General features: G+C 38.2%; 1 protein-coding gene across 5 annotated transcripts in view; it reads right to left on the bottom strand.

Annotated features, from left to right (window-relative positions):
- Positions 1–25,526, bottom strand: part of pard3bb (par-3 family cell polarity regulator beta b) — a 460,252-nt gene that overhangs the window by 237,634 nt on the left and 197,092 nt on the right. For all 5 annotated transcript variants that reach the window (XM_067443471.1, XM_067443470.1, XM_067443472.1 and 2 more), the window contains 2 exons: positions 12,541–12,726; positions 2,907–3,077 (listed from right to left, as the gene is read on the bottom strand). In XM_067443471.1, coding sequence (XP_067299572.1) covers positions 2,907–3,077; positions 12,541–12,726 — 357 coding nt within the window. The remainder of the gene's footprint in view (positions 1–2,906; positions 3,078–12,540; positions 12,727–25,526) is intronic.

Genomic DNA, 25,526 nt, shown 5'->3' with positions numbered 1-25,526 from the left:
GAAATTTATTAAGATAGTACAAACCGCATAATATAAAGAAATAAAAGCTTCAACGATACATTCTCTTAGTGCCTTGTGGGTGTAGAAACTAATCTCCCATTTATTACAGGATAAAGCTTTTATTTGTGGTACTAAAAGCATGCTGAGCAATATTTCACCGTCAACCTATCGTTAGTTTCACCTCAGGACCAAACTTTCATTCTCCTGCATCTGGCTTGCATGATCTATCGATCTGAACCCAGCGACAAGCACTCTAGTCCTATACAAAGTCTCAATCTGTCCCCCATCCATTCATGTTTTTTCCCCCTTTCATCCATCCACCAACTAGTATCTCATCCCACCTCTACACACTAAGGTCAATGGCATCCCATCGGCCCTGACTCCATTCTGAGCCCCATTGCAGCCATGACGGGGCCGTCCACGGCCCATAAAGTATAATGAACATGAATCTTTATTTTACGAGAACAATAACACCCTGGCCTGGCCATGCCCATCCCTCCCAGCCTGTCGGTCTGAACAAAGAGCCCCCAGTAACCATCAATCCATGCGGCCAGAGGGGCAGCTCCTTTGTGTAGCCTAATTACACACCACTTTAGAGCAGTTGGAGGCCTTGGGGTGGAGTGTGTCAGCACGTGTGTGTGTGTGCATGTGTGAGATATAGAGGGAATCCTGGGGTGAGCATATGGCCGCTCTCGAACCCAGGTGCAGGGGAGGAGAAAAGGCTAAAACATCCTGCTGGAGGCGAATTCCACCAGCACAGAGGAAATGATGGAGAAAGTTTAAGGATGTGGAGTACTAACGGCAATTACCAGCCATTCTGACTAGCCTTTATGGCATGGCGAGCGCGTCAAGTAGAAGTCAATGAAACAGAATCATGCATTTTATTTATGTTTTTGTCTAGACTGACATATCACAACTGTTTGAATTAGAAGCCGCATTATGGTGCTTTTAGTAGGCATGTAGAAGTCAGAAAAAAGGAGCACATCAATCACCTAAAGGGATACTCCATCGTTTTTTATTTATATTAAACTATGTTATTCCCTTAACTAAGACGAGTTGATACATACCTCTCTCGTCTGAGTGCGTGCAATTAATCGCTGTGATCCGTGGTGACAATCTGATAACATTTAGCTAAGCCCAGTTCATTCACTATGGTACCAAACAGAGATCAAGTTAGAAGCGAACAAACACCTTCTTGTAAAAACGTATTATGTTGGAATGCAATACTATACAATTCCAAAGAGACAGAGCATTGGCCTCAAATAAGGGCTTTATTCACACAGTCAGTGATTAGGTTCAACAATCGTATTTACTAACAGGCAGGGCTGCATGATAATGGTTAAACTGATAATCACGATTATTTTGCTCAAAATTATAATCATGATTATTCTGTCAAAAAGGGTAATGTTATGGACATTTTGCATGTTCTTTACCAACCCACAATACAACCAAAAAGCCTGTAGGTGGCACACAAACTATGATAACGTTAGATGGTAAATCAATACAAAACACATGGTTTTGGTGAACTCTTTGTAATCTGACTTTTATTAGACTTTTAAAGCGACGCAATTCGTTTGCAAATGAGACGAACCATAGATTCAGATTGCCTTGCAAATTCGTAAAGCAAATAACGATGATCTTTTATACATATATCGCTGAAGGTTTGATCATGGCATATTTAGTCACACAAATAGTACAAGTACCTCTAAGTTCCTTGTGAAGAAACAAAGACTGGCTGTATGACACTTTCATTGAAGCAGAATTTCGCTGTGGAGATCGCAGCGATTAAAACAGCGGGAAGAAAGTATATCCTTTTAACGGTAAAGCTCTATTTGTGGGATTTAAACTCTTTGCATCTGGAAACCCCAAGCATGACTGCCAGTGGAGGCTCGTTACCAAAGCAAGATAAGGCAAATCCCAAAGAAAAAAACATGTTTTAGGGATAAATAACGAGCAGACCAGTATCATGGCAATTATTTGAAATCAATCGAGAGAAGCAGATATTTTTATTGTGATTAAAATACGATTAATCGTGCAGTCCTACTAACAGGTCTTTCAAACTGTCCTGTCCAAACAAAAGCTTATGGGTAGCGGTTTAAAAACTTTTTCTATGAATAACAAACAACAGTAGCAACCACTGTGATGGTGATAACAGTCATTGCTAGACCATTTTTTACTATATAGGGTATGAGCCTAGTGAAATACAGCTGTGCTCCAGGAAAATATCACTAATAAATTCTTGTCAGAGAAAGAATAATTACCATATACCAAAATACTCTGGTATTTTTTTAGCAATCATATTGTGTTTTCTATCAGCTGTGTAGAATAATTAAAAGTAATTCCATATCCCCAAATGAATCACTCTTTTGATTGAATCGGTCAAACTGCTAAACCCATTGACTTTGCACCGTCTGAACAAGCCCTGCCTGATGTAACAGACTAGTCGCTCACTATTGTTGCATTTACACAATAAAAATGATCCAAAATCACTCTCAAAATGTGGTTGTATGTTCTGAAAATTGGTCATTTGGTTAAAGAATTTAGCTGTCACTCTTGTTTCATAACCAAACTTTGCATTTAGCACTCTAAAACAAGACACCAATTGTATTCTGCTGCTGTGTGAAGTCAAGAATATCAGTCACACTGTTGATATACTGCACACCTGTGAGATAAAAAAAAACTAAAATAAAAAGTTCTGGTTTCTCTTACTGTGTTATGATTAGACAGTTCAAACAGGTCACTGTCAGTTTGGCTAAAGAGCTTTACAAGGTCAGTCTTGACACCACCAGCTTGGACCAGATAGAAACATACAAAACCAGTAAACACGAAAGCTGGTTTTAGTCAGGAGAAGAAAAAAAAAACATGCTATGCTCAAAGCTAAATGTATTCTAGAGGAAAGTACATACCTGGTTAGATGGTAATAGAGAACGGAGCACCACCAACTGGATCATTCCTCTCAGGTTCCCTTCCATGGACATGGATCTCCGCAGGGTCTCCATGGCTTCATGGTTGGACTTCCCCAAGAGCGGTTCACCATTAACGGCAATCAGCTGGTCATTGATACGCAGACGTCCGTCCTAAGCAAAAAAGACATCTTTATTTAGTGCAAAAATAAAAATTCAGTCATCATGTCAAACATGTCTTTCCAAATGTCTTTTCAAAGATATTTGGAGAAATGTCTCAATATCTTGATCTAATGTACATCTGGTTTTGGGGCTTTTTTATCCATCAGATTTTGACAATGTCCTAGTTTCTTCTCATCTCTAATGTATTTCCTCACATTCTGCAAAAACTCTGCTTTTCAAAGGCATATTATCCTCAGTTGAGCCTATAGGGGCATGCTGTCAAGGAGTACATTTCGCTCAATCCAGAAGCTCTGTCTCTCTGGTACTGTATAAGCACATTATAAGACATGCATATTACATGGCATATAAAAAGCCCTAAAGTTCATTACATTTAATATTAATTAGTGTTTTCACTGCAGAGGCCTCTGATCTGCTTCCTCTGTCTCCAGGCGAGAGAGAGAGAGAGAGAGCTCAGAGTCACATGAGGGTTAACGCAAGAACTTGCAAAACGCCTCAGATGTATAGACAAAAATGCTGATCATTAATGAACTGAAGATGATGAAGTACACTGAAAACAATGCTTGATATAAAGTGATTCAGAATGTTTTGCTGTGACTCCATCCATACCGAAGACTTAATGTAACCTTTAACTTAAAGCCAATGATTATACTTTCTTTCTTTTTTTTTCATATGCTGGATATCACTGGAGCTGGTGGACCTTGCAATATTTATAGTATGTGTCATAATTTTCCTATGAAGAAAATGAATGGTATTTTTTACTTCCTGAGCCTGGCTGTCGTGCCCTATAGAGGTAGCAGTGCATACCACACAGTTAATCACAGTTTACAGAAATAACACACACCTACAAACTCTCTTAGTGTGCATTCTGTACCTTTTCTCTCTGTAAATGAAGGAGCTATGCTTTCATTACAGTGGCTTTTGGGTGAAAAGATGTCCTCATGGCATGAGACACAGAGAATTTAGGGATTCTTATCAGAGCCATCATCTAATTTTCAAACTTGATTCTGTGAAATCACACAATCTGTCTGCAGTTTGCTGTGCTGCTTCAAAATGAGTGCATCAGTCTTACATTCTTTCACCACTTACATGTAGATTTAACAGAGGCAGCATTGTGTTGATATCCCTCAATCATTCTGCTTGGGGTTTGTTATAAACTGGGGTTTGTTATCGTCTACAATTATTTATCCCGAATTCTTTCACATACAGACACAGACTATGAAAACCAGCCTTACATGGTTACCTTAAGGAAATGCAAAACAAGCTGAATGTCTGTAATACGCATCAATGGTAGAGTTTGAAGTTTTAAAAGAAGGAAGCACAATAGTAACCACAAATTCAGCACTGAAAGGAGCAAAATGTAAATGTAATCATTCAAATAAAATAAAAAAACCCTCATGGCACTCTCAGATGATGCAGATACTTGGGAGACCAATTTGGCAGAAAGCTGGCAATATATCAATTTGTGATAGAACTAAAGAGTTACATTTTTACATTGTCTCCAAATTACCTCATTACGCAGACATAAGTGTAACCTAAATTATTATCTGCATTATCTAAAGTCCAAAGTAGAAGCGTGTTACGGCCCATCACCAAGAAATAGCTCGTTATTGTTAGAAAACAATTAAAGGGAATGGACCGAACATATAAATAACCCACAGACACGAGATCACGGTTTAAGACGCCCAAGCGCCTACATTTACTGATCAACAAAAATAAGTGAATACACATGTATCAACAAAACATTGCTCAACAAACAGAAATAAATAAACAATAGTAAGCTGGTAACGCAGCTAAGGAAACAGACCCCTGCCTACACCTGTTCTTACCAGCAGTTCTTACCTGGCTCGCGATAAAAGAACAGGTGAGTCTACCGGGCATCTGCTTCCCTCGCTATTCTAACTAAATAACAAAACGTGAACTAATAAACAAAAACCACTACCAGTTACCAAAATAAGAAAAGTAACAAAATACAAAACTATTCCAAAAACCAACCTAAACACAACTAAGCTAGAATATAACAGAAAGGCGAAGCTCTCAAGGTGAAACGAGAGCGGCGTCGAGAGACGATGGGACGGAGATGGAGAGAGAATGAGACGCCCGCCATTGTCTCGACCGACGGCTTATATCCGGAATCCCGGATGAGATCACGGAATTCCGTTAATAGGGAATTACCCCACACAAGGCCACCTAGAGGCTACAAACAAGAAAATTTACACAGAGCCCGTAACATAACAAAGCGGGTGACTTTTTTTTTTTCTCTCCTCACTGTACTTGAAAATGTATACATATTAAAGCCTATTGGATACAGATTTGTAGGAGACCAAGTCTTTATATTCAATACAGGATGTGACCTAAATCCAAAAAATTTTTGTTAGGTATTACTGATGATAATATAAAGAGTGCTTCAAACAGGAAGTTGTTTAATCTCCTTACACTGCTCGTAAGCACATTTTTCTTAAATGGATCTCTGATAAACTGCCAACAGCGTCGGAGTGGCATAGAGTGATATTTGATTTTCTGTCACTGGAATATATTACCTACTGATCAAAAGGGAAAATTGATATGTTTTATCAGTCATGGACCACAGTGTTGATATCTGTCGGCTTCCTCATGGAATTGGGCTACTTTAACAATGTTGGGCTGTTCTTCATCTCCGCGGGTTGATGCAACCCTAATAATGTAATATTTAACCCTGGGAATGCAAATTTTAGCAGGATATCTCCACTGAAAACACATATTATAACCCCCTGAAACTTTTTTCGAAAGTTTTCGAAAGTTTTTGTTCTAAAGACATGGCAACCCAGATAGGACACGTTTTTTTACGTATATAGGTCACAGGATTTCACATAGCTTTTTGCTAATATTTTTTTGCAAAACCTTAAATGTGACCAGTGCTGGTAAAATGAGTCGGAATGCGCAAGGGCTAATTACGAGCTACAGTGTACAGTCAGCACAAGTTTGGTAACGCTGCAAAGTGCAGCAATGTTCAAATGTGATTGTCCAAATGTGATTTTCAAACTCATGCTGATATAAAAAAATCGTACTCGTGCTGACTGACACATCCGAAGTGTGCACATAAAGACGTATCAGACAGTGTGCGATCCCGATATACACAGAATTACAGTATTTCAAAATATCTGTTGTGGCAAGTATTCACACAAACATCTGTAATGTCTTACATACACATTTGGTTAACCATTGGGGTAAATCATCTGATATATGACATTACATTAATGCGATACAGTAAGTCTTAAAGGGGTGATGAATTGAGAAATCAACATTCCCTTGAGCCTTTAATATATAAAAGTTCATGGTAATATAAGAATATCCTGTAAGTTTCAGAGCTGAAAACTTCCTTGTTAGTAAAAGAAAAGCTTTTATAGACACCAGGCCCAGAAAGCGAGTCTCTCTCTAATCAATGACGTATTAGAAGGGTACAACGCCGCCTCTATGTGTAGACTGCTTCTGTAGCTCCGCCCACCGACTCGTGGAGCTAAACTGATCGCGTTACCGAGCAATAAACACGCCGAAGATAGCAAGATAATCGTTTGTAAACCAGACACAGGATGACACTGGATTTGCAGACATATTGAGATTAAAACACAATGCTGTGCCTTCTATATCTGATCCGACAGGAATGGTGCAACACACTTATGTGAGTAAAACGTTTATTTTCAAATCTTCTCCAAATCCTAGCCGTGGGCGTTTACAGTGCGTCACGCCCATCAAAACCCAGCGTAAAAAAAAAGCCAGTTCATGACACCTTTAATATATAAGCTGTCTGTCTAACTGTGGAAAAAAAAGTTTAATATATATTGTTCCTATATGCCAAATTTGGTAGTATCATGGGGATTTTAAGGTATAGGTGCTAGGGGATTTGGTTTTGGAACCTTCAGATAACTAGATTTTTCTCAAAATTGACTTTGCTGACTCTATCGACTTCAACAGGTGTAGCTCATTCTTTTTTTTTCTTTTTTTGTCAGATTCCAACAAATCATAAATCATTTATGAAGGATTTTTAATAGAGAATTACAATTATATTTTATTTTTGAAAAGTTGCTCATTGTGACTCATTTTGCCAGCACAGGCCACCCACCCCAACCAGTCCCTACCCTAAACCTAACCCATACCCATAACCCATCCCTAAATTCAGAGGGAAATGACAGGCGAATAACAGAAGTAGAAGCAACTAACCCTGGTTGTAAGCATAAACTTGACTTAAACTTTAAACGTGTCCCTCAAATGTGATCGGTTGATTGGAATGTTGTTCCAGGATCAAATTATAAATACAAGTTTTTTTAACAAAAATATCTAGGAACATGTACTTGGTGAAATCATATTTACCTTCTTGTGTTCAAACAAAATAGTTGATGGCTATTTTGAGAAACAGTGGAGATGAAACTAATGGTAAGGAATAAAGAGCAGGAAATGGGGTATTGATTCAGGTCCAACTGGTCTTCATAACAGACCAGAAGCAAATCATGCAGGTAAAAGCCTTTAGGCAATATTGGCCCAAAAAAACATCACATTAATGATCATGTGCAAAAACTTTTTACTGCATATACAGTACGCAAGAACTGCTTAACTCCCTAACTTATGGTGTATATGCCAGATCATGTTTTGTTTACATTTTATGCATATTGATTCTAGGGGTGACCCCGAAAAGTCGAAGATTCGATGCGTCGATATGCCGAGCCTGATTCAACCACCAATCTCACAGTCAAATCTTCGCGGGTGTTATGGAACGAGGATCATACCATTTTGGCAATATGGGGGTGCTCACCTTAAAAGGTGCCGAGCCTTTAAAATTCGAATACGTTCAATGAGTGTACACACACTGGCGGCAGCATTCAGCGCCTGTCCGCGGCCACTCAGGAAGTTGTTTAAAATCCTGCCGCACCACAGAGTGCTTTTTCAAGGTTTTATATTTAAATTTATATTATATTTCCCTCAAATCGTCAATGTACATACTGATTTAACCCTGTGCTACAAGATACACACATAGTTCAGCTCTTCTGTCAGTCAATTCAAAATTGAGTTTGTGTGTATAATGTGCGCGTCAAGTGGCGGTGTGAGATCCTGAGGCGCGGGGCTGAGCTTCGCGTTCTTCACCCCCTTTAGGCACAATCGGCTTAAGAACGTGCAAGTAAACGCACTCAAAGTGTTCTTTTCCTCTCTAGGCAGGTTTTTTTTTTTTAGGTTTATTTATCAAAATGTTCTTTTATATATTTGTGTGATGTTCTGTATTTTGATCGCGGCTTTAACATATTATGAGAAAACGGTTTACGAAATCCACCACATTACCTTTTAGGCTATTTAAACCTAAATAAGAAAGCCATTGTCAGTTAGTCTGTCAGTTGGCAGGCATTTTTGGTCGCTTTATTAAAAGTTGTTGTTGTGTGCAGTGTGTAAAGGAAAATAAAAATAATTTTACCCTTCTGCTGACAAGTGTCGTTCCCCTCCCAACCCATTCACACACACAGATGATTCGACTATCGGTCGACCATAGAGAGATTAGACAATTCTGATTCGAATGTCTAAATCCTTAGTCAAGGACAGCCCTAATTCATTCATTCACCTTCTCACTTTGTACTAGGCCTATAACAGTTTTACAACATTTTATTTGTATGGCAAAAACTGCAGTTCAAAGTGCACCACATGTCAGAAAAAGGAAGGAAGGAAGGAAGGAAGGAAGGAAGGAAGGAAGGAAGGAAGGAAGGAAGGAAGAAAGAAAGAAAGAAAGAAAGAAAGAAAGAAAGAAAGAAAGAAAGAAAGAAAGAAAGAAAGAAAGAAAGAAAGAAAGAAAGAAAGAAAGAAAGAAAGAAAGAAAGAAAGAAAGAAAGAAAGAAATGTATATGTTGAAATGAGCCCAGGGCCAAATGGTAAACTTACCAAGAGGTAAACACTTTAGGACATGTTTAGTACATAATCTAACTGCTGCTTTACACTGCATTTCCATCAGTTTTGTAAGTGCTAGCCAACAATAACTTTGCAAGCAGACTCTGCTGTTCACCCCAACCTCCACTTGCCTTCCCACTTCGGCTCTGGGGAGAAAACGCATCCCACCCACAGACTCGGGACGCTTCCAACTAATTAACATGGGCTTGGAGAGTTTTTAATTAGCATTAATGTGCTGGAGCTTACACAGGCAGCGCTTCACCGTTTCTGAACTCTCTCACTGGGGATTGGATAGGGAATCAGAATTAGAAGTGTTCCACCGTGCTGGGACTCAAGTATGAGAACTCACGTGCATCACCTTGCCGTGGCTCCCTCTACCCCCGTCTGAACGGGATGATCTGACTCAGAAGCTCTGAATGATAGAGATTTAAGAAGTTATTTTTTTTCTACACAACCTCTGAAACCCAAAAGCGGATTTTCCAACCTAAAGGCCTGACAAAGCAGAGTGAGAAGATGCTTCAGTCAGGTATAAATCAAACCCTTATCTTCACAAGTAAACTTCACACACTCACACACATGCATGTGGTGAATGCTTTGGGCACACACACAGATCCACATCTCTGACAAGCACATTTTCAGAGGGCTGAGAAAAGCAGTAGCTGGAAGAATTTTAGAGATACTGGTTCATAGAAAATCTGAGTCATTTAGGCATAAACATCATATCACTTATTATGTGGTAAGGGGAAAAAAAATGCTATTTTTCTCCTAATTTGAACACCATTTTAACAATGATTTTCATTATGTTAAAAAAGATCAAATCAATATTAATGTTATTTATTATCTGTCGTCAATATACATTGAATCTGAAACTGGAAAATGAACAGGTGCAGCTGAAAAAAAAAAACATGTTAGTACAGACAGAAAGATGAGCCCACAGAAATACTCAGCACCCTGCTGACAGTCCCGAGCCCGTCTGTTAAGGTCAAATGAAACCCAATTCAGTGGTGGGGACAGAGGGCAGAGGTCAAGGGAACCAAAACACATGCCAAGAGTAGCTAACAGGGATCATGACCTATTTACAGTCTCAACTCAAAACCCTGAAGCCATGTTTAACACTGTGAAGACATATATTAGGTCTTCATCAGTGTCTCCTGTCATATAGGGGGAAAACATTTCAAAAGCACTTTACACGTATTAACACATCTCATTACTTCTCTTATTCTCTATGACTGCATGATTGGACGTCCTAAACTATCTTGGCTGCAAAAAAATATTAGGACACTTAAGCTATACTTAAAGGGTTAGTTCAAACTAACTAATGTTTTTTTTTTTTTTTTTTTTTCATTAATTACTTACACTAATGTCATTCGACACACGTAAGACCTCCGATCATCTTCGGGACACAAAAATATATTTTTGTTGAAATCCGATGGCTTAGAAAGGCCTCTACTGGCAACAATGTCATTTCCCCTCTCAAAACCCATAAAAGGCACTAAAGAAATTGTTAAAAAGTCCATCTCACTACAGTGGTGCTACAATAATTTTATTAAGCGACGAGAATAGAGATGGGCTGATTTCAAAAATCAATTTCAACAATGTTTGACACGCGATCCCAATCATACACTGATTCATAACCGTTTGGAATCTTTGTTTTGATATCGGCCCATCACTATATAAGTTGTTATTTAGGGATTTTTTTTTAAACGAAAAAAAAAATATTCTCGTCACTTCATGAAATTATTGTAGAACTACTGTAGTGAGATGAACTAACTTATGTTTGGGTCAACTAACCCTTTTAGCATTGCAAAAAAAGAAACAATCCGTTATAAACCCGTTTTGTTATAAACAGTGTTAATGAAAATGAGTTTAGCATTAGATGGTTGTCATGCATGTAATGAAATTCATACAATTAAAGTGTTTGGGGCCACTGTACAATATGTTTGTTATGGCTAAGTGATTAAACATCTGGGCTGTATTGATAGGCTGTAGGTTGGAACTGCCGGGACAGTTCATCAGGTTATCATAAATTAATAAATAAATAAATAAATAAATATACACATACACACATATAAATATACACACATACACACACACACACACACACACACACACACACACACACACACACACACACACACACACACACACACACACACACACACACATATATATATACATACATACATACATACATACATACATACATACATACATATATATATATATATATATATACACACACACACACTCACCTAAAGGATTATTAGGAAAACCATACTAATACTGTGTTTGACCCTCTTTCGCCTTCAGAACTGCCTTAATTTTATGTGGCAATGATTCTAGAAGGTGCTGAAAGCATTCTTTGGCCTATGTTTATAGGATAGCATCTTGCAGTTGATGGAGATTTGTGGGATGCACATCCAGGGCACGAAGCTCCCGTTCCACCACATCCCAAAGATGTTCTATTGGGTTGAGATCTGGTGACTGTGGGGGCCATTTTAGTACAGTGAACTCATTACCATAGTCAAGAAACTAAATTTAAATGATTCGAGCTTTGTGTCATCGTGCATTATCCTGCTGAAAGTAGTCATCAGAGGATGGGTACATGGTGGTCATAAAGGGATGGATATGGTCACAAACAATGCTCAGGTAGGCAGTGGTATTTAAACGATGCCCAATCGGCACTAAGAGGCCAAAAGTGTGCCAAGAAAACCTCCCCCACACCATTACACCACCACCACCAGGCTGCACAGTGGTAACAAGGCACACTGGATCCATGTTTTCATTCTGTTTATGCCAAATTCTGACTCTACCATCTGAATGTCTGAACAGAAATCAGACTCATCAGACCAGGCAACATTTTTCCAGTCTTCAATTGTCCAATTTTGGTGGGCTCGTGCAAATTGTAGCCTCTTTTTCCTATTTGTAGTGGAGATTAGTGGTCCCCGGTGGGGTCTTCTGCTGTTGTAGCCCATCCGACTCAAGGTTGTGTGTGTTGTGGCTTCACAAATGCTTTGCTGCATACCTTGGATGTAATGAGTGGTTATTTCAGTCAAAGTTCCTCTTCTATCAGCTTGAATCAGTTGGCCCATTCTCCTCTGACCTCTAACATCAACTAGACATTTTTGCCCCCAGGACTGCTGCATACTAGATGTTTTTCCCTTTTCACACCATTCTTTGTAAACCTTAGAAATGGTTGTGCATGAAAATCCCAGTAACTGAGCAGATTGTGAAATACAATGAGCGCTCAAAATAGCTTACATCACATTTCTTTCCCGTTCTGACATTCAGTTTGGAGTTCAGGAGATTGTCTTGACCAGGATCACTCCCCTAAATGCATTGAAGCAACTGCCATGTGAATGGTTGGTTATTTAATTGCATTAATGAGAAATTGAATAGGTGTTCCTAATAATCCTTTAGGTGAGTATATATTTAAATTTATCTATATATATATATCTATATATATATATATATATATATATATATATATATATATATATATATATATATATATATATATAAATCCTCTGCCAAATGTAAATATGTTTTTTTTTACCTTAAAAGCTGCACCTCCATGGATTATGGACTTGATGAAGATGCCCAGGTCCTCGCCAGTCTCACGAGACTTATTACCCTTCAGGCTGACCCCTAACCCAGCTGAGCCCGTGTCATTGAGAGGGACCTCAAACATCAGCTGCTCCTTCCCTTCCTCAGACAGCAGCAAGCGGGCCTGCTCCTCTTTCTGACGGGAAAACAACAATGACGGAAGAGAATGAGACGAGGAAGGAGACAGGTCATTCCATTCGAACATAAAAAGCCCACTATTTTAGCAGAGAATAGCTCAACCTTTTCATGCCTCTTTTCTGCCTGTGATGGCAATGGGGTCATTTAGAAACATAATCCATTCTCCATTATGTAGTCCACACTCTCAGCTCCCCGCTGCATTCTCCCTCCCGCTTTTCCCCATTTCCTTTCTTTTCTCTTTGTCTGTTCTCTTGCCATAATGATGCTAAAATTACCTGTACATCTCTTCAGCGAAAGTTTGTTTTAAAATGAATGTTAATAAAAAGGGAGGGAAAAATTACATTATTATATCTATGTGGTAAAAATAATATGTCGCCACGGGAACGGGCTTTCTTTGCAGAGAAGAATGAAGGAGGGCGAATGAAGGAGAAAATGGGTTTAAAAAAATTCTGAAAGAAGTTTGTATTTGATCTATATAATAGCATAGTGTCTGTTAGAAGACATAATGAGGGAGAGAGACATATTGACGCCATAACAGTGCTTTAATGGTACAAGTGCATTTCAAACCTCCCCTATCCCAATGAGCACATTCAATAGGACACATCTTAAAAAAACATGATTTTCTTTGCACTTTTTATATATATAATAGTTTTATGTACCATATAAATCAGAGTCAGTAATAACACAATTCTCCCTCCCCAGTGCAAAAGATCATTTATAGTAACTATAGGCTTAACAGATCTCAGCCTTCCTGCTTCCTCCTGAAGGCCTGGGTGGGTTGCAGAAGCTCTTACTTACATTGGAACATAAAGTCCACGCTTTGTGGCGTAGTAACTACACTCTAAAAAATGCTGGGTTAAAAACAACCCAACTTGGGTTGAAAATGCACCAACCTAACAATTGGGTTGTTTTTTACCCAATGGTTGAGTTGTTCTTACCCAGCAATTGGGTTGTCTTAAGCAACATTTAACCCAACCACTGGGTTAAAACAACTCAACCACAGGGTAAAACAACTGAACCATTGGGTTAAAACAACTCAATTGCACTGTAAAAAGTAATTGTTGAATCTACTAAAGAAAAACTTGTAAAATTAACTGATTTTGGAAAATTTGTTGATTTAACTTGAATATACTGAGTATTGTGAACTTTTAGGTGGATGCGATAGCTAAACTATGCAACTTTAGTACATTGTACTTAAGAATGTTGAGTGTGTTGTACTAAATGCATGTTCACACTGTTAAATCCAACAGCTGTTCTTACTAAGACTTTTTAGTAAACTTACTTAATGTACAATAATTAGAATTTACTTAAAACTATTTAGCAATCTGAACTGTTTGCATGCTATGCCTTTGTTACTTAGAAAACCCAAGTAAACATTACTTGACTGGTTTGAGTACCATTTTGCCAAAGGAAAAAAACACACACAAAAAACAGGTGGGCGGGCAAAAGATTGAGGCGGGGCAATCCTTAATAGACTTTTCACTCATTTCCTCCACTTCTGCAGTCATCCTTCTTCTTAGTTGCATTCACTCATTTTACAGTGATCTTGAATGTTATTGAAAATACAACTAAATACTTTGGGAAAGCATCACATAAGCTGACTTCATAAATTTATGTTGATTTCCTAAAATTTCTCACCATTACGGTGATCAGTGTTCCCTTTGGTTGGGCACTTGGAACTTAATTTATATTACTATAAATCTCTTCCTATTGATGCAGCAATGCAACACGAAATCACAGATTTCAAAGGAAGGGAAGTAATAAGTATATATATATATATATATATATATATATATATATATATATACACACACACACACATACATATATCTATATATATATATATATATATATATATATATATATATATATATATATATATATATATCTATATATATATATATATATATATATATATATATATATATATATATATATATATATATATATATATATATATAAATGTTATACCAATTAATGATATTTTAACATTTTATTGCTAACACTTCTGACAAAATTTTAATTGTGTTGATATAATGACTCTATATTTGTGACATTATCCAACAATTTACCATGCTTGAGTCACACACAGACTTCAACATTCAGCGTGCAAAACACAACAATGGTAACATTTTTTGTTTTGTTTACACTTAATAAGACCATTACAAGTTCATTTGCTGTCATTATTGGGGTTATACTGACAAAAGACAGCAAAAAAAATGGTAAAATAAAGCCAAAAATAATAAAACGGAGTTACGATTGCCCTGTGATTAATTTATTCATGCTGCAATGCATTCTGGGAGTACACTTCCTCAGCTCACAGATAGAATTATGTCGACTTGAAGGGTTTAAGTAAGATCAACTTGATGCAATTAAGCTAACTTAACTGAGTGTTAAGTTCAGCTTACTTGAGAATTTTAAGGCAATCAGTTTCCACACATTCTTCTAGTAAAATGAACAAGCAGACATTAAGAGAACTAGTTAAAAGAACTATTTTGTTTGAGTTCTGCTTACAAACCCCAACTTATATATGTAAGTTGGCTGAACTTTTGAAATTGAGTTACTTGTACTCAGGTTTTATGGTAACCTCTACAAATACACAAGATAACTCTACAAAGTAGTAGTAAGTATTTTCAAGTCAAAAATGATGACTTAATTTGCTTGAAAATTTTGAGGCAATCAGTTTCCACAGCTTTTCCACGTAAAGTCAACTTATTACTTTTTACAGTGTGTTGGGTTGGTGCATTTTCAACCCAACTTGGGTTGTTTTTAACCCAGCATTTTTTAGAGTGTAATAACTAGTTTAAAACTAACTCACTACGTCATGTAGTTGCACCATACATAGCTAGTAGTTTGCAAGGTCTTCATAATGTGCAGTCACGTGCTATGCCGTTTACATTTTTTCAGTGCTCAGACAGAGTCATCTCTAGACTGTTTGATTGCTTATATAAGCACAAAATGTAAACTTTATTATGTCCCAGTGATATATTTAAAGTTGAATTTATAATACACCCAACTTTATCCTAAAACAAAAACTGTATTGTTTTAAGATGTACGTTTTTTCTTGGAAATACATCTAAAAAAAAAAAAACGAGTCGTCTTATGTTCGGGGTCTAAACTTTTACATGTCAATAATACATTCGCAACAATAAGTAGCGCCAAATAAGAGTAAAACGAGCGTTCCGCCCAGGACTGGTAAACACAGCCAAGAGATAAGCAGCCAAAAAATACAGTGTGTAAGAGAGTTATGTTAGAAGATGGCGAGCCCAAAAAGACCCAAAAAGCTTACTGCGGTCGTAAAAGCGGCTGCTTCGGGGGGGAAACTGTCAGGCAAAGTGTGTCAGTACGTAGGTGAAAAAAGAAATAACCAGCTGCCCATAACCAGAGCCGTCATCCAACTTTCACAATGCTCGCTGCTTTCTCATTTTGTTTTGGGATTATTTTGCTATTGAAAGGAAAGCGTGCAGCAAATGTTTACATATTCAGCAGTGTGGACTGTGTCAGATGTGTTCGCTAACAGTATACCACTACTCACATATTTCAAAAGTCTTTTACTCCTAACGAAGAACGTAAAATAACTTTTGAGAGTATATTGGGGCTTAATGTGATGCCATTATTGCATTTTTTAATTTTATTTTATTTTATATACATTAGCAAATTTGTCAGATTTTTTTTGCTTTGTTATGATGATGTATGGAGTGTGAATTGATGTGGAAAAAAAAAGTGATTTAAAGTAGTTTAAATATAAGGCAGCAACATAACAATGTGAACAAATTAAATGGATAGTTTACCCAAAAAATTTAATTGTGTCATGATTTCCTTACGCTAAAGTTTTTCCAAACCTGTATGAGTTTCTTTGTTCTGCTGAACACAAAAGAAAATATTTTAAAGAATGTTGGTAACAAAGCAGATAGAGCAACCACTGACTACCATAGTATGTTTTTCCTTAAAGGGTTACTTCAGCGATTAGCATATGGCTGTCTATCAGTAAAAACCCTGGAGTATATTCGAATGATCATGCTCCCCCCTCTCATATCCCCCTGGATTTATGCATTTTATTTCTGGAAAAATTACTCCGGTGATGCAAATTTAGTCGATTTGCGTCATCAGGAAAATGTTTGGCCAGACGCTAAAGACTACAGCCAGCAGAAGGAGCCATTTCCTCATGTTTTCAACGTGCACATGGGGAATGGGGGTCGCACTCACAGCTCGGCTCGGCTCAGGCAATCATGAAAACGGTGCGGCCAGCGGAGCAAAGTGAGTATTTTATCTTCTCAAGTTAATTCCTATGAAAGTTAATCTTTCAAAGGCATGAACTGAAAACGTGTTTAGCAAGGAATGTTTACCTCAGCTCTCATCACGAGAGCTCATTCAGCTCATCACGATGTGTGTAATCTGACTTCTGCTGTGTTTGTGCTGACACTTCCTTAGCGGCTAAATCACAATATATTGAACAGACACTTTCAGTTTTTAATTGTAGTGTCTGTTCTCTAACTGAACTGATTTAATGAAGATGAACGCGGAGGTGGAAATGTAAAAGTGATTCAGTAGCGGTGGCTTTGGGAGTGGCCTCACAGGGCAGCAAAGCATTCTGGGAACTGTAGTCTTTCATCCTCATGAGACAAAAATACATTTTCTGTCTTTTCTCAGTGTAGAAAGCACCAAATTCAAAAATAATTTCACATGTCTACTACATTAATGACCCAGTTTAAATACAGATTCATCTTCCCAGTGCTGAAGTACTACTTTAATATGGTAGTCAGTGGTTGCCCTATCTGCTCTCTTACCAACATTCTTTAAAATATCTTCTTTTGTGTTCAGCAGAACAAAGAAACTCAAAGAGTGAGCAAATGATGACTGAATTTTCATTTTTGGATGAACTGACCCTTTAAGGGGTATGCATGAAATGGAGAATGGAAAATGGTCATGTAAAACTAAATGTGTCACAATACATTTAGGCAACTAATACTGACTTCTTGGTGCTGATGGAATGCTATAAAAGCATAGAAAATAGCCCCTCGTCCCACCAGACACTACGAGATGCATGATGCACAACCAGTAGTGTACAGTATCCTAGAACTGAAAGGCGCTGTGAGGACCTTAAATATTACGAAACATTATTGCAGGAATGAACACGGTTGAGAAGACCAGCTAAGATGGAGTATGTGTGGGTCAGCAAGGCCTGGTTTATCTCTGTTTACCGTGGGATAGCGGGTTTCGAAAGTATTAGTGTAACGCACTCACAAACACACACTCGACTCAGCAACTCTGAGAATTTCTGTGAAGACTGTAAAATACAGCTGACTGTGTGTCATCGGGAAGAGAGGAAAAAGGCAGGGTTTAAGGGATTTAATCCTGAGTAGATTCCCCAAATGACCTCAAACTAACTTCCAAATGCCAGAGTGACCGACTCGTACGTGTCAGAACTTTTCAAACACACACCTTTAAAAAAAAGCCATTTTCAAATGACCTGAATACACGTGTGAGCTTTATCTGAATAACCACCCTCTCATTTTTTTTTTTTTATCAACAGATGTGTTTGAGTAACTAAACCCAAATGAAAGGCAGTAAGACCGTCCATGTGAGTTTCAGAATGAAGACAAAGCTCTGGGATCACAGCAAGTCTATCAGCTGGGGAAATCAAAGGGCTAAATCCCGCTGTGTGTACAACTAGCTGCGCTCCTTTATGCTAACAGTCGTGATATTTCACTGCCGAGCCCCCTGCCAGGACCCTGCGCTGAATAGAAATGCCACATCATATTTCCTTCAGCCATTTTCTTTGGCTAGAAAAGGTTTATCAGTCAGCGTGTACCTCTGCATGAGGCGTATGTCTCCAGAACAAGTCTTCCTCCAATACGCTTTATTGTTTTAATCATTGTGACAAGCGAAAGTCATTCAAACTGCAATTCTGACAAAGGGTATAAGTGTTTGAATAAGTACCATCTATATGTCTTAGGCTTGCGTTGTCTAATCTGCATATGAAACATCTGTTCCTCCGTCGTGAAAAGCGTCTTAATGATGAACAAGACGTATGATGTCATCAGCCGAAGCAGATGGATCACCGTCATCTATAGGTACAGCAGCGAATGACATTCTGAGGGCTTAAAGATGAGCAGATACGCAGCTGTTCGTTCAGGAAATCACGCCGTCTCTCATAACCTCTCGCTCTCGCCGTGTCAGTCACTCACAAACACATGTAGACTTCAGTCTCTATTGTTTGAGGGTGAACAGACAGGTCCCTCAGAATTATTGCGCTCCAGGGAGACAGAGACACCGTATGTGTGTCCAGTAGGGACAGGAAGAGGAAGTGGGGAGGTACTCTAGGGAACTGAGATGCCATCAGACCTCTGAGGCCTCTGTGAGTGAGCACTTTACAATGACTACAGAAAACAAAGCAAAGTAAGGCCAAGAAAAGTCCTTCTGTGGAAAACTGTCAATCGCATGTGATGTATAACTTACCCACCTGGGGAGTAATATTTTTCTGATAGTCATTGGGGGTTTTGCAGGAAGTGCACTAGGGTTTAAAACTGTTGACAAATGCATATTCTTTTTAAAAGAAACCCATGCCAAACCAAAGCTGTGGCTTGGAAATGATATCTCCATCAAGGAACCATGAAACTACAGCCAAGGACTTTTGTGTTTGACCACAAAAGTTCTGAAAATGCAGACATGGGAGGATTGTGGGAAAGTGTTGCAAAATCTAAAAGGAAGTGTCTCTCTGATCACTTTTCTACAACAGAAGACAGAGGACAAAAATATTTTTAGCATTTATTAATTTAAGAAAATGTATTAAATAGATTGGTCATTTATCAAATTTACCAAATGTATATGTTTATATTTATTTATTAAATTTATATATTTATTCAAATGCAATAATTGCAGAGCTAAAAACTTTTGAGAACTCATGAGAATATAGGGAACATTTGTAAGAACATTGGCACAGGTGCTTTAAACAGATATTTATTTCATGGTTATTATATCAAACTAAAACTAAAATAATCTAAAAAAAAATTATGTTTTTTATGTCATTGTAGTAAAAAAAAAGTTCAGCTAGTTGCAAAGGCAACAGTTATCTTGTCATTAAGTTGAACTTGATCAACTAAACTAAAGCTGAAAAAAGATCAACATTTAAAAAAAAAGGTCACGCTCTATATTAGGGTCCAATACTCAATATTAACTATGACGACTTCTCTAAATAAATAAATAAATAAATAAATAAATAAATAAATAAATGACAAAGTGACAATCTCAAATTAAAGAAAAAAAAATATTGATTAAAAACTATAACAGTATCTCATTTTTAATTAGAATTAACACTACCAGAATTAACACTACCTTATGCAAAGGCATTATTCTTATGTCACTGACCCAAATATGTGTATTTAGAAAATGCAGCACTATCTGCAACACATTGAAATACTTGCATCCTTTTATTCACCTCTGGTCTGCAAAAAAGTCCATTATTAGCTGCATTTCAATTCTCTACTGTCAACCACTCAATCCCCTGTGCAAGCCTGCCATTCCCATACAGAATGAATTGAAAACACTTGCTCATGCTCAACTCAGCTCAACTCACACCAGTGCACATGTAGGGTTAGCCAACCTCACCACTTCCTAATGAGAATGTCCATGTATCAGTCCCCTTAATGGGCTACAAGACTCAGCAGTTGTCCTCCTCAGACAGCCACAGGGCCGCTGGTAGTCCCAGATTCATCAGTCTGAGCCGACTGCTGCTAAATCCCACGTGTGTATCTTAGCTTTGAGATCAAGGAAAATAAATGCACAAACACATACAGACAATCCAAAAGATGAAATTCTGCAGTAATTAAACACCGTAAAAAAAAGTGCCAACACTTTATGGATTTAATCTTAAAAAAAAAAAAAAAATGCCATTGGCTATTGCATCAGCCTCTTGTAAGTCTTGTACAGATGACAATGTGTTTTCCTTGTGGGTGATAGTGCGTACTTGTTGAGCTCGGGTGATATTTCAATCTCACTTCTGTTAAACATCCCTTCTGGATTTCCTTTCTGAATAAATTTGCCACTAGGTCTTTCTTGTGGAAAGTTTCTGCATGATTGCCCCACAACTGTCAAAACCTGTGAAAGACAAACAAGCTCAGGTGTCTCATTAAAGTCTGTCTCGAGTCAGTTTTACACCCACAGTATCAAACGAGTTTAGTTGAAAAATTAATTCCAAGAATAATGACCCCTCTAGCAATATTAATTATTATGCTAAAATGTATCTTTTTTCTTTGGTGTTGATAATAGGGAACACTCGAGAAACAGAGCTCTAATAAGTGTAGCCCAATGTGTCAACAAAATCCTTAACATATACACTATATTGCCAAATGTTTTGGGACGCCTGCCTTCCATGCGCATGGACTTTAATGACATCCCATTCTTAACCCATAGGGTATAATATGGAGTTTGCCCTCCCTTTGCAGCTATAACAGCTTCAACTTTATTGGGAAGGCTTTCTGTTAAAAAAGTTTTTATGGGAATGTTTGACCATTCTTTTAGAAGCGCATTTGTAAGGTTGTACTGATGTTGGACGAGAAGGCCTGGCTTGCAGTCTCTGCTCTAATTCATCCAAAAGATTTCAGACAGAGAAGCGTGATTGGTCACTCCAGATAACACAGGTTTTCAAACCTGTCCTGATGGCACCCTAGCCCTGCAAATTTTGTACGTCTATCTTATCAGACACACCCAATTTAGTTCTTGCAGTCTCTACTAACGAGCAGATGAGTTGAATCAGGTGTGGTAAATGAGGGAGACACAAAATCTGCAGGGCTGGGATGCCTCCAGGACAGGTTTGAAAGAGTCCAGTTCAGTGAGTCACTAGAGTCCAGTTCAGTGAGTCACTAGAGTCCAGTTCAGTGAGTCACTAGAGTCTAGTTAAGTGAGTCACTAGAGTCCAGTGACAGCGTGCTTTACACCACTGCATCTGACGCTTTGCATTGCACTTGGTGATGTAAGGCTTGGATGCAGCTGCTCGGCCATGCAAACCATTTCATGAAGCTCTCTACGCACCGTTCTTGAGCTAATCTGAAGGCCACACAAAGTTTGGAGGTCTGTAGCTATTGACTCTGCAGAAAGTTGGCGAATTCTGCGCACTGTGCACCACAGCATGTGCTGACCCAGCTCTGTGAATTTCTTCTTCTTCTTCTTCTTCTTCTTCTTCTTCTTCATGGCTGAGTTGCTGTTATTCCCTATTGCTTCCACTTTGTTAAAATACCACTAACAGTTGAACATATAGTATTTTGTATTGAGATAATTTCACGAATGGACAGGTGAAACAGTACCACGGGAGCTCCTGAGAGCGACTCATTCTTTCACAGATGTTTGTAGAAATGTCTACATGCCAGTGCTTGATTTTAAACACCTTTGACTATGGAAGTGAATGGAACACCTAAATTCAATGATTTGGAAGGGTGTTCCAATACTTTTGGCAATATAGCATAATTACATACTGTAATTTTCCTGATGACTCATCACAATGTATTCTGGCATTGCCTTGTGCATACAGAAAATCCAATGTTGTCTTAGAATTTAGAAAAAAACATTTTTGTTAAGCAATTTCCTGGCATAATTTGGCATATACTGCCTCTACTTTTTTGGAAAACCATTGCACCTGGAGTGTCCCAATGATCCCTAAAAGGCTTTCTAGGTAGACACTAGGATTTGTAACAGATACTGCAACACGTGTGTATCTTTGTAAGGGATGACAGTGGTAAGGGTGCCAAATAGCTAATTTGTACCTCCTTGAAATGGGGAAAATACAGCAAAAGGAAACCTCAGGGTCGAGGTGCTTGTCCCATCCATTTCCTCTTGATAGTGTTCTGCAGAGAGTGATTCAACCCATGAAAAGGGGAAGGAAGGATGAGGAAGAGGAAACCTGGTAGCAATGTCCCCATCCTTCACTGTTAGTCTATCTGTCATTGATCTGCTCAAAACTCCCTCCTTTCGTTTGCCCATAGGGTCTCAGCAAATCAAGACTCAAGGCCAGAGAGAGAGAATCTGTGACAGACGGTTAATGCAGCATATAGTGAGACCGCAAACACACACTGAGCTTTAATGGTCACTTTAGAGTTGAACAGACTGAAAAGACAAAAAAAAAAAAACTGGTGTTTTATCAGAGTCTGGTAACAGGATAGAACAAAGAGAGACTGTTAAGGAGGGAGTGAGAGAGACACTCCTGGACAATCAATGATGCGATGTTAAACAAGAGCTGAATTGATTCACTCGATGTGCTCGCCATGAAAAAAAACAAAAAAATTACGTTCTGACAGTGTTGAGGGCCTGGAGCTGTGGCATAACATAGTCATAGTAAGATTGTATTAAAGTTGCACTTAAATAACTAAAAACATGTATTTTTATTATTATTAAATATGTAAATTCAAGTAAAACCTCAAACTTTATTTCGACTTCAAAATGAATTCCTAAAAAAAAAAAAAAAAAAAAAAAAAAAAGCAATTACAGGTCATATTTTACTACTCAGAGAGAAAAGAGGATTATACTGATGTTTTGGATTTGGACAGTTTGGCATATCTTCTATCATTTATTTTCATTTTATTTTTATTTGGTCTCTACTCTTAAAGTAACTTCTCATACAGCTACTGTATACAGCTTTTTTATTCAAAAATTATACTGGATGATCTCATCTCCGTAATGCATTATTTATGGCACATTTTAAATTGCTTCATCAAACATAAAAAAAAGAGGAAATCATGTCCTTTCCCCTCACAAACAATAAATGCATCTGTATCATTTCGCTCTCATGAGGCGCAAGAAAATTCCAGTGGTCTTCTTTGCCTGAGGGCATTTCTGTTCCAATCCGACAAAGATGTACATTCAACGGAGACTAATTTCATTATCCACCAGCAAGAAGTATAGTGCTGTCATTCACACACAAACCAGAAAAATAAGAAATATTGTATTACCCCGAGCCTTATTACTGTCTCTTTATAATTGACACAGTATTAGATATTATGCAAAACACAATCCAACTACATAAGTGAGTGCAGCTGGGCTGGTATTAGCTGCAGCAGGTCTGTAAGCACTGCAAAAGCCTGGATAAACAGAGCTGAGAGCCGACCGGCCGGCCGGCATGCAGCGGATCTTGGGGGGAAAAGAGGGATTTAATGTGAGGGAGTTTTTCGGCAAGCTGCACTGGTCAGACATGAACTCACCGAGACACACGGCCAGATGGGTATCTGCTCATCTTGAGCCGGTGAGGTCATAGTGATGCCAGAATCATGTCAGCGTGCATCGTGACAATACTTCAACTATATTTTGATGAAGCTCGGCGTTGATAAAAAATAAAATAAAAATGACAAAAATACCAAATGTTTTCTTTCTGTATTAAAACGTGTGAAACAGACAGTGAATAACTCAAACAAAGAATTCACAATATTATGTTCTAATATTAAAATCATAATGTTATTTCAGAAGATCAGGTTTTACCTAGTACAGTTTTCACTTGTTAAATGTAGTTATTATACACGGCTCTGTGGAATATTTGATTCTGATTGGTCAATCGTGCACTCCAGCAGTATGTTACTCCCAGACAACAACCACCAAATAGAATAACACACCGCTCATCCGGGTACTACGAGTTATCTTGACCGGTACTACTTACAGTCTTGTTCAAAATAATAGCAGTACAATGTGACTAACCAGAATAATCAAGGTTTTTAGTATATTTTCTATTGCTACGTGGCAAACAAGTTACCAGTAGGTTCAGTAGATTCTCAGAAAACAAGTGAGACCCAGCATTCATGATATGCACGCTCTTAAGGCTGTGCAATTGGGCAATTCGTTGAAAGGGGTGTGTTCAAAAAAATAGCAGTGTGGCATTCAATCACTGAGGTCATCAATTTTGTGAAGAAACAGGTGTGAATCAGGTGGCCCCTATTTAAGGATGAAGCCAACACTTGTTGAACATGCATTTGAAAGCTGAGGAAAATGGGTCGTTCAAGACATTGTTCAGAAGAACAGCGTACTTTGATTAAAAAGTTGATTAGAGAGGGGAAAACCTATAAAGAGGTGCAAAAAATGATAGGCTGTTCAGCTAAAATGATCTCCAATGCCTTAAAATGGAGAGAGAAACCAGAGAGACGTGGAAGAAAATGGAAGACAACCATCAAAATGGATAGAAGAATAACCAGAATGGCAAAGGCTCAGCCAATGATCACCTCCAGGATGATCAAAGACAGTCTGGTGTTACCTGTAAGTACTGTGACAGTTAGAAGACGTCTGTGTGAAGCTAATCTATTTTCAAGAATCCCCCGCAAAGTCCCTCTGTTAAAAAAAAGGCATGTGCAGAAGAGGTTACAATTTGCCAAAGAACACATCAACTGGCCTAAAGAGAAACGGAGGAACATTTTGTGGACTGATGAGAGTAAAATTGTTCTTTTTGGGTCCAAGGGCCACAGGCAGTTTGTGAGACGACCCCCAAACTCTGAATTCAAGCCACAGTACACAGTGAAGACAGTGAAGCATGGAGGTGCAAGCATCATGATATGGGCATGTTTCTCCTACTATGGTGTTGGGCCTATTTATCGCATACCAGGGATCATGGATCAGTTTGCATATGTTAAAATACTTGAAGAGGTCATGTTGCCCTATGCTGAAGAGGACATGCCCTTGAAACGGTTGTTTCAACAAGACAATGACCCAAAACACACTAGTAAACGGGCAAAGTCTTGGTTCCAAACCAACAAAATTAATGTTATGGAGTGGCCAGCCCAATCTCCAGACCTTAATCCAATTGAGAACTTGTGGGGTGATATCAAAAAT

The sequence above is a fragment of the Pseudorasbora parva genome, chromosome 5 (assembly GCF_024679245.1).
Source record: "Pseudorasbora parva isolate DD20220531a chromosome 5, ASM2467924v1, whole genome shotgun sequence".
NCBI lineage: Eukaryota > Metazoa > Chordata > Actinopteri > Cypriniformes > Gobionidae > Pseudorasbora > Pseudorasbora parva.
This window is presented reverse-complemented; position numbering and strand designations above follow the sequence as displayed.